Here is an 11,030-nt window from a genome sequence, read left to right on the forward strand (position 1 = left end):
TCAGCAGTCTGTGAGCCTCTGCGCCGGTTGCTGGACAAAGACACACCATGGCACTGGCTACCCAAGCACGAGGCCGCAGTGCAGGAGATGAAATCTCTGGCTTCATCCATGCCAGTGTTGCGCTACTACGACGTCACGAAGCCTGTCACAATCCAGAGCGACTCTAGCCAAAGGGGACTTGGATGCTGCCTTATGCAGGAAGGCCAGCCCGTTGCGTTTGCCTCGAGAGCGCTCACCCCCACCGAACAAAACTATGCACAAATTGAGAAAGAGTGCCTCAGCATCGTCTTCTCCTGCCAGCGATTCCATCACTACTTATATGGTCGAGAGCTGGTCACCGCTGAAACTGACCACAAACCACTCATTGCCATATTCAGTAAACCTCTCCTCAACGCGCCCAAGAGGCTTCAAAGTATGCTCCTGACTCTGCAAAACTACAGCCTGAAGGTCATTTACAAGCCAGGACCTGAGATGTACATCAGCGACACACTGAGCAGGGCAACAGCACAATGTACAGGTAGAGGCACTGCCTATCAGCGGCAGGCCATCTGTTCGCTACAGCAGGAACAACAAGATGTTCAACAGATCAATCAGGCAGACTACTTAAACGTGACAGATCACCGCCTAGCCCAGATCAGGCAACATACTGACAAGGACGAACACCTACAGTCACTGAAGTCCATGGCTCTCGCAGGTTGGCCATATCTGAAAGAGGAGACACCTTTCACAGTGAGAGAATACTGGACCTTTCGAGATGAGATCAGTGTGCAAAATGGCGTCTTGTTCAGAGGTCAGAAGGTCATTATTCCCAAATCACTACGTCCAGAGATGCTTACCCGCATACACTCCAGTCACGTTGGAGGTGACGCATGCTACCGTCAGGCTCGTGAAACATTATACTGGCCAAACATGCAAGCAGAAATTAAAGACTTTGTCAGCAACTGTACCACATGCAACGAGTACGCTCATGAACAGCAAAAGGAAACCATGATGTCACACGAACTGCCCACAAGGGCCTGGCAAATCATCAGCATGGACTTATTCAGCCACAGACAAAAGGACTATCTTCTCCTCGTTGATCATTACTCTGACTTTTGGGAAATTGAACTGCTCCCTGACTTGTCCGCAGAGACGGTCATAAAGCGCTGCAAGGCGCAGTTTGCAAGGCAAGGTCAGCCTGACAAGGTAATCACGGACAATGGCCCACAATTCACTGCACAGTTCAAGCGTTTCGCCTCAGAATGGGAGTTTGACCACGTGACCTCCTCTCCAAGACACCCAAAAGCAAATGGCAAGGCAGAATCAGCTGTCAAGATTGCAAAAAACCTGTTAAGCAGGGCCTTGCGCGACAGCAACGACCCATGGAAAGCGATCTTACAGTGGAGGAACACACCCACCGAAAACATGGACAGCAGCCCAGCACAACGCCTTCTGTCCAGACGTCTGAAGACTACTATCCCCGTAGCTAACAAGCTACTTGAGCCCTGCGTCATGGTTGGCGTCACGGACAAACTGCGTCACAGAAAGCAGCTCGCTAAGTGCTTCTACGACCGGACTGCTCGAGACCTACCAGAGCTGGAGGTGGGTGAAACTATAAGGATGAAACCGCTGCCGGGAGACCACACAGGACTTTGGAGGCTGGGCACATGCCTACAGAGAGTTGCACCACGTTCTTACCTGGTGGATGTTGGTGGCTCCCTCTATCGTCGCAATCGGGTGGATCTGCGCGTAGCAGAGCAGACAAACCAGAACATGCCATACACTCACTTAGATGAGCTGGATCACAGTCCAGGCCTAAGGGTAAGGGGTGCAGAATTGAGACATGAGCCAACTGAAGGTGAAGCTTCTACCCCACCAAACTCTCCAGCTCGTGGCCCTAATCCTACCCCTGTCAGAGCCAATACTTACTCACGGGTGGGTCGGCTGTGCAAGCCACCGGACAGGCTTACTCTGTAAGCAAGAGACTTAACTTGTTGTCTGTTAATTTAAAAAAAATTTTTTTAAAAAGGAAGATGACAGCTGAAGTAAAAAGAAAATGTCATGCTTTTCAATTGTTATGACTTGACTGTTAAGAACGCAATGTTATGCCGTTATGTTTGCACTTTCTATTGAAAAGGATGATGTTACGGAGTCTAGTTGATAGGTAATCGACTAGTTGGACTGTTCCCCAGACTCCAGGCGTAGGCATTTGTACAAGGCTTAACAAGGCTATTGAACTGAACATTGGTGTCTGTCTTTATTCCTTAATCCAACATATCATACAGAAACAATACCTTTTTTAAGATGATGCTTATTTCTAAGAATGAGAACGAGTTGCCAATTCCTTATACAAATGCATATTTATATGCTATTTGCACATTTATAAAACACAGACTAGACAGCTAGCACATAACAGTCTGTGGCTAAAATGCTGCTAGCGGTACGTGGTACTGCAATGCCGTGCGACAAACTGAGCATACATTTCCCACAATCATGTTCATTGATATTTCCATCTTAGTAGGGTCTGCTCTGTTTTAAACGTTGGGAGTTGAGACATAAAAAGGGTATTGTTACAAAGCTTAAGTTCTCCTCTATTACAGTAAAATAATGTCTCAATGTGTTTTGGTCTCCATATGACCCATTATATCGGACCAAACCTAAAATGCAAACAGCGAATTGGAGACGAGTCCAAAAAGACACTCAAACTAAAATTAAACCTTGATTCTTGCGATAGAGGCATTTGGAACAACACGCTAAAACATTAATTCGATATGTCGCCCAGCCCTAGTCCAAACACACCAACACAGTCGTCAAGAGGGTACAACAATGCCTCTTCCCCCTCAGGAGCATAAAAAAGATTTTTCATGGGCCCTCAGATCCTCAAAAAGTTCTACAGCTGTACCATTGAGAGCATCTTGACTGGCTGCATCACCACTTGGAATGGCAAATGCTTAGCATTCGACCAAAAGGCGCTACAGAGGGTAGTGTGTACGGCCCAGTTCCCTACCGAGCTCCCTGCCATCCAGGACCTCTATACCAGGTGGTGTCAGAGGAAGGCACTAAAAATTGTCAAAAACTCCTCCAGCCACCCAAGTCATAGACTGTTTTCTCTGCTACCGCACGGCAAGCGGTACCAGAGCGCCAAGTCTGGCACCAAAAGGCTCCTGAACAGCTTCTACCCCCAAGCCATAAGACTGCTAAACAAATGACTACCTGGACTATTTGCACTGACCCCCTTTTTTAAATTGTTGCACTGACTCTCTTGCACTGGCTCTATGCACACTCACTGGACTCTTCCCACACATACTACACTGACTCTCCAACACACACCCATATTGACGCCACACACACTCTACACATACGCTGCTGCTACTCTGTTTATTATGTATCCTGATTGCCTAGTCACTTTTACCCCTACCTACATGTTAGTTGAGGCTGCTGAGGGGCGGACGGCTCATAATGGCTGGAACGGAGCTAATGTAATGGCGTCAAACACATGGAAACCATTCCGCTCCAGCCATTACCACGAGGCCCATCCTCCCCAATTAAGGTGCCACCAACCTCATGTGCTACATGTACATATTACCTCATACCTTTTAGGGCTGGACGATATGGCCAAAATATCATATCACGGTATAAAAAAAAAAAGTTTTATGTCTTTTAATAATACAAGTTCAAAATGTGCTTTATAAGTAGTGCGTGACCCTAGGGTGGCAACACATACAGTTGAAGTCGGAAGTTTACATACACTTACACATTTCTTGTTAACAAACTATAGTTTTGGCAAGTCGGTTAGGACATTACTTTGTGCATGAAACAAGTAATTTTTCCAACAATTGTTTACAGACAGATTATTCCACTTATAATTCACTGTATCACAATTCCAGTGGGTCAGAAGTTTACATTCACTAAGTTGACTGTGCCTTTAAACAGCTTGGAAAATTCCAGGAAATTATGTCATGGCTTTAGAAGCTTCTGATAGGCTAATTGACATCATTTGAATCATTTGGAGGTGTACCTGTGGATGTATTTCAAGGCCTACCTTCAAACTCAGTGCCTCTTTGCTTGACATCATGGGAAAATCAAAAGAAATCAGCCAAGACCTCAGAAAAAGAATGGTAGACCTCCACAAGTCTGGTTCATCCTTGGGAGCAATTTCCAAATGCCTGAAGGTACCACGTTCATCTGTACAAACAATAGTATGCAACTATAAACACCATGGGACCACACAGCCGCCATACCGCTCAGGAAGGAGACGCGTTCTGTCTCCTAGAGATTAACGTACTTTGGTGCGAAAAGTGCAAATCAATCCCAGAACAACAGCAAAGGACCTTGTGAAGATGCTGGAGGAAACAGGTACAAAAGTATTTATATCCACAGTAAAACGAGTCCTATATCGACATAACCTGAAAGGCCGCTCAGCAAGGAAGAAGCCACTGCTCCAAAACCGCCATAAAAAAGCCAGACTACGGTTTGCAACTGCACATGGGGACAAAGATCATCCTTTTTGGATAAATGTCCTCTGGTATGATGAAACAAAAATAGAACTGTTTGGCCATAATGACCATCGTTATGTTTGGAGGAAAAGGGGGTTGCTTGCAAGCCGAAGAACACCATCCCAACCGTGAAGCACGGGGTGGAAGCATCATGCTGTGGGGGTGCTTTGCTGCAGGAGGGACAGGTGCACTTCACAAAATAGATGGCATCATGAGGAAGGAAAATGTGGTGGATATATTGAAGCAACATCTCAAGACATCAGTCAGGAAGTTAAAGCTTGGTCGCAAATGGGTCTTCGAAATGGACAATGACCCCAAGCATACTTCCAAAGTTGTGGCAAAATGGCTTAAGGGCAACAAATTCAAGGTATTGGAGTGGCCATCACAAAGCCCTGACCTCAATCCTATAGAAAATTTGTGGGCAGAACTGAAAAAGCGTGTGCGAGCAAGGAGGCCTACAAACCTGACTCAGTTACACCAGCTTTGTCAGGAGGAATGGGCCAAAATTCACCCAACTTATTGTGGGAAGCTTGTGGAAGGCTACCCGAAACGTTTGACCCAAGTTAAACAATGTAAAGGCAATGCTACCAAATAATAATTGAGTGTATGTAAACTTCTGACCCACTGGGAATGTGATGAAAGAAATAAAAGCTCTACTATTATTCTGACATTTCACATTCTTAAAATAAAGTGGTGATCCTAACTGACCTAAGACAGGGAATTTTTACTAGGATTAAATGTCAGGAATTGGGAAAAACTTAGTTTAAATGTATTTGGCTAAGGTGTATGTAAACTTCCGACTTCAACTGTACATTCTAAGTGATTTCAATGGATCCGTCTCTATTTTGATTGTTTTATACATGTTAGGCCGGGGTAGGCCGTCATTGTAAATAAGAATTTGTTCTTAACTGATTTGCCTAGTTAAATATTTTTTTAATTTTTTTATATACTGTTCAATTCAACCCCCCCCCCCAAAAAAAGCTGCATTTTCATACATTTCTGCATTTCCTGCACTCATTTGAGATCATTTCCACACTGCCATGTTGGGCTGCACGACATGGGCAAACAATCTAGGCCTTATTTTTAACCAAATGTTGCAATTTGACTTGTGATTTAGAGCAAAACACTTGGATTAACTGTTGGAATCATGGAAATAGACTGATTATTCCAATTCTATAGTTAGAATATAATAGTGGGCACTTTGAATACAGTTTGACATGACAACAAATGAAAATGCCAGGGAAGAGTTATTGTGACAGGGTAGGAACCAAAGTGTTGACAAGTGTTTCCTAGGGGACCCTATAATCTTTGACTGCATTGAACATTTTCTCTTAGCTACTTCCTGTAGTTAACATATTCTTGCTTCGCGTTTTCCTCTTGATTTATAAGATACTGTTGCACAAAAAAACATGCAGCTGTAGGTCTACACCATCACTGGTATTATCAGGCTGTATAGCTAGTTATGTTTGCTCTGACTCAGTACATTTATTAGCTAGCGATTAGCGGCTAACAAGATTTAGGCTCAACTTTCTAAGAAAATACAAACTATCTGTTTGGAGATTTAAGAAACACAAACTAATAGTGTAATTATAGAACGCTAGTGGATTTATATTAAGAAGGAAAGTGAAAACAGCATTGTTGTCATCAACATTGTTTCATGTGCTGCATTGACCATGATACGTGTTACCATTTCCTTTTTTGCTAATTGTTCTTACTTTTTAACTCGGCATTTCACGCTAAAATCTACACCTTGTATTTGGCCCATGTGACAAATACAATTTGAGGGATTTGATTTTAATTTGAGCTGGGAGTCAAGATGGGCACCTGGCTATGAACTCAGAGTTAATCAGTCACCAACTTCACCAGACGATTAGCATCCTCCTATAGGTTACATATTGATTCATTAACGTCATTCATAAACAAAGACTTGCCGCGGGGCAGGAGTCTGGGAGAACAACCTCTCACAAAAGACTTCACTCAACACACAGCCGGGAGGCAGGAAACGCAGCGAAGAGGAGGACAGGAAAGATAAACCAAGTCTTCCCCCTCATCCCCGGTTTGTGTCGCTCTTTGTTCGACCCCGCCAGGCTGCAGCCTTTCTCAGCAGAGAGACTACTTAAGGGCCATGGAGAATAATGATTGTAGGAAGTGTCGCCCCCACGCCAGAGGAAGCAGCCCCCCCTGGCCTCTGGACGCCTGTGCTGACAAGGCCACTGTCCTGCCTGCCTCTCAGGGACAACTTCCTGTGACAGGATGCAAGTCGAGAACATAGGCTACACACAACAAACCCCTTGTATGATTAGCCTATAGGGCCCTGAGTTTTTCTAGGTCAGGGCCCATTGGTCAGAAATCCTGGACCCACCTATAGCCTAAATGTGATTGATGGCAGGCGTTATTCCTCACCACGTGACCTGAGCAGGATAAACTCCTGGACCCTGTGTAGAAAATATTCCATAGATGGTGTGTCCTATCATTTACAAGTTTCATGCTTCAACAAGGCTTCTTCAATTTGCTATTTTCATAAACAACCCAAGTCACTGAATGAAGGCTATCAAGTATTTTTTTTAAATTGGTAGTATCCAAGCCCATACTGAAATTGACTACAGCCAGTGACAATCTATTCCCAGTGCTTCATTCATAAAATGTAATGGACAATAAATCAATGTGAATTAGGCTTATGTTCCCTATTTAAATAATTTGATATGGTCTTGATTCATATGATCTGATTAACACATACAGACCATTACAATAGCTACTGTAAAACATGGACTCACAAAACCCAATTACTGGAATTGAAAGGCGGCACAACTCTGGCTGATTAGAGGTAAAGCAATACATCTACATGATACGTCAGCCTCTCGCACATGTGGACACACACACACACCATTAAAATGATATCACTCATGCCATAGCAATCATAATGACATAGTAGCGGCCTACATAGAGTAAACCACCAGACCAATCATACGAAATACTTAAGGGTTTAATCACGTGGGCCATCCATCTCTCCCCGGTGTTTTCATCCTGCAGGGACATTGATAAATGGAACACTGAACTTGCCTAAGGCCAGTGGCGGTGCTATCAGTCTTCCTCAGTCAGTCACACACGCACACACACTTTTGAGATTCAGAATTCTAGGAAGCCATCTAAATACTTGTATCTTTGATGGCACTGACTGAGGAAGTAGGAAAGCAACACTCTCCAGGAGAGAAACTCTGAAGAAAGATTCAGGCATGACAAAGATCCAGGCATGGGTACAGTATGGTACAAATCAGTAAGAGCTTAACATTAATGTCTGGCATGAATAGCAAAAACGCAGCCCTGAGCACTCGCCCCCCTGCAGCTCCCAAACTGGCGTGTGCTCAGTGCCTGATAATAACACAGCCTACCGGCTAGACAGAATAATCCCATTGGTGGCAGGCAGCACTACAGAGGAAGAGAGGGCTCCCAACAATAGAGAGACAACACACAGGCTCAGGCAAGGTAACCCCACCAAAAAGGGATGCGGCTGGGCCCACATAATCTACCATGCTGGGGAGCCATCCGGACCTGGGGGCACAGAGGAATAGAGGGGAGAGAGGGCATAACAGACACAAGCCCCTGACTACAATCCCTTTGTTGAGAGAGCCTTCAGTAAACACATGTTCGTACACACATTTACATTACATTTACGTCATTTAGCAGACGCTCTTATCCAGAGCGACTTACAAATTGGACACACTCTAGTTGTAGCGCAGCCTTCATGCCTTGATCCCTTTTAGTGAGCAGACAGACACCTTGAATTCCTTGCTCAGTTTCTGGCACCACACTTCATAGTTGCATAAGCCCAAAATGTTATGTTTTCTGTAAAGCTAAACATCACAGAATGTGCAGTGATATGGGTGTACTGTGGACCACCTCTGATATGTGTAGCTCAGTTGGTAGAGCATGGCGTTTGCAACGCCAGGGTTGTGGGTTCGTTTCCCACGGGGGACCAGTATGAAAAAAAATATGTATGCACTCACTAACTGTAAATCTCTCTGGATAAGAGTGTCTGCTAAATTACTCAAATGTAAATATCTATGATGAGTGGCCTCATATTGGCGTGAACCAAGCAGTTGGGCTGAAATAATTTATTGCAATGTCTTATCCTTTCCCCATTGGGAACTTTGAATTTGATAATGTCAACTTTCCTCTTTAGGAAAAATATTATGTTTGAGGGACGTCAAACACGTGCATTTCCCTTTAAAATGTGTTTCTTATTTCTAACGCTAGATGGCTCTCGCCATGTGCACATCTTTGTTCAGAAGGGGCATTTCAATTCCGGTCCTCGACTTGACCACCTAACAATACACTCCTTTTTGGTCAATTTCTCACTGATGAGACAAACATTGTCCAACAGCAAAATGTTGTCACTAGAATTCAGGCTACTTCCTGTACTGGCAAAGAGTAGACAGCAAAACTCATTCTCTCGCCTATTGCCCCCCCAAACCCACGAAAGTCCCCAAAACCCGAAAGACACCCTTCTCTGAAAAAGGTTAATCAAGATAATCTGACATGCTCGCGCCATGAATGACAAAACATTTAACTACAGCTGATGAAGGTTCGGGATGGCTGGCTGGCTGGCAGGCAAACTCGACAGGCACTAGTTACTGACACAAAAGAGCCGAGACAACTAAGTTATGCTTGATTGAAAGTTTCTGACAAAGCTTCATCTACTGCTAATAAAGTACAGTTGGCTGACAAACCAACTGTCCCAACTCTTAACCAAAGACTATGAAATAGCTAGCAATCTCATTACTCCGTTGTCAACTACCGAATCGTAATTCGTAGGCCTACAAGAAACTGGCTAGGTAAACGTTAAAGAAATGAGTAGCGAAGTGGGACCTCCACCGAGATCCGTTCGCTCACGCTGGGTGCTCGCGCTGCGCTGTCTAATTGAACCTCGAATCACAGACTGACATCGCAATACGACTTGACGCACTACTGTCATTTTCGTACATGTCATTAAGGAATATGTCGGCTCCTTACCTGCCATGAAACCAGTCCTTACAAATGTCGCATTCAATCATAAAACGGCTAACGTCATAAGACTGCCGGCAGACACAGTACAGAGGTGCTGCCGCCATCTTCATAGTGCCCCCAAACAACGCAGGCAGAAAGTTGGGCGGGGACTCTGGTAAACACACACGGAAAAAGCCGAATGCGAAACGATAAATTACGGAAACGTTTCAGTAGACCAAAAATACAAAAACACACCACCGCTCAGTCTAGAATGGCATTTTTTTATGACAACCAATCATCTCCCATTATTAAACCCAAATTACGAATGCAACACCTTAATTTAGGCTGTATAAACTTTCATGCACTTTCTATGTTGTCCTAAACTTTAAGAAATTACTTTGTTTCATAGCGTAACATGCCAGAGCTGTTGGCCCCAGGTGCTCCAAATTGTTAATTAAAGGTAGACTCAGCGTTATGACGTAGATGCAGGAAGTAAACAGCATAGTGGGTCAATTTCGGCAACAACTAAGAGCGTTGAACTATTCCGCTGTTTTTGTCCCCTGGCTACCACGCTTTAACAGCATGAAGCGAACCCATGCACATGTGCAAATACTGTGTGAGGGTGAAGTCTTGTAACATTTTAGTCATTTGGCAGACGCTCTTATCCAGAGCGACTTACAGTTAGTGAATACATATATATATATTTTTTTATACTGGCCCCCCGTGGAAATCAAACCCACATCCCTGCCGTTGCAAACGCCATGCTCTATCAACTGAGCTACATCCCTGCCGGCCATTCCCTCCCCTACCCTGGACGAATTGTGCGCTGCCCATGAGTCTCCCGGTCGCAGCCGGCTGCGACAGAGCCTGGATTCGAACCAGGATCTCTAGTGGCACAGTTAGCACTGCAATGCAGTGCCTTGACCACTGCGCCACTCAGGAGAGATTGTAACTCGCTCATCTCAATGGGCATGTTCCTCTGCCCAGGCGTTGCTGACGCCTTCCAGATCTTACAAAGCCTGGATAGGTATTTTACCTATCAGCTAACTACATCATATGCTATAGCAATCTGTCAGTCGATTACACAGTTGATGATGTGGCACGCAACCATTGGTTGATGCATGCAACATCTGAGCAGGGGAACACAACCAATATCTGTGGCGCTGCTTGTGGCAACGTCATTTTGCTGAGTATGCCTTTAATGGCATGGTAGACCGCGATTCAGATCTATTCAGTCAGGGGATCACGTTTGCCACGGGATACACTATATATACAAAAGTATGTGGACACCCCTTCAAATTAGTGGATTCGGCTATTTCAGCCACACCCGTTGCTGACAGGTGTATAAAATCGAGCACACAGCCATTCAATCGCCATAGACAAACATTGGCAGTAGAATGGCCTTACTGAAGAGCTCAGTGACTTTCAACGTGGCACCGTCATAGGATCCCACCTTTCCAACAAGTCAGTTCGTAAAATTTCTGCCCTGCTAGAGCTGTCCCAGTCAACTGTAAGTGCTGTTATTGTGACGTGGAAAAGTCTAGGAGCAACAACAGTTCAGCCACGAAATTA

At 44.6% G+C, this 11,030-nt stretch overlaps 1 protein-coding gene across 1 annotated transcript in view; it reads right to left on the reverse strand.

Annotated features, from left to right (window-relative positions):
• The window catches only part of kdm7ab (lysine (K)-specific demethylase 7Ab), a 52,086-nt gene extending 42,482 nt beyond the window's left edge, over positions 1-9,604 (reverse strand). Inside the window, exon 1 of the mRNA XM_084168852.1 lies at positions 9,486-9,604. Within this exon, the coding sequence (XP_084024978.1) occupies positions 9,486-9,589 (104 nt within the window). The 5' untranslated portion in view covers positions 9,590-9,604. The remainder of the gene's footprint in view (positions 1-9,485) is intronic.
• Positions 9,605-11,030: the final 1,426 nt, after the last annotated feature.

The sequence above is a fragment of the Coregonus lavaretus genome, assembly GCF_964263955.1.
Source record: "Coregonus lavaretus genome assembly, chromosome: 9".
In the NCBI taxonomy this organism is placed as follows: domain Eukaryota; kingdom Metazoa; phylum Chordata; class Actinopteri; order Salmoniformes; family Salmonidae; genus Coregonus; species Coregonus lavaretus.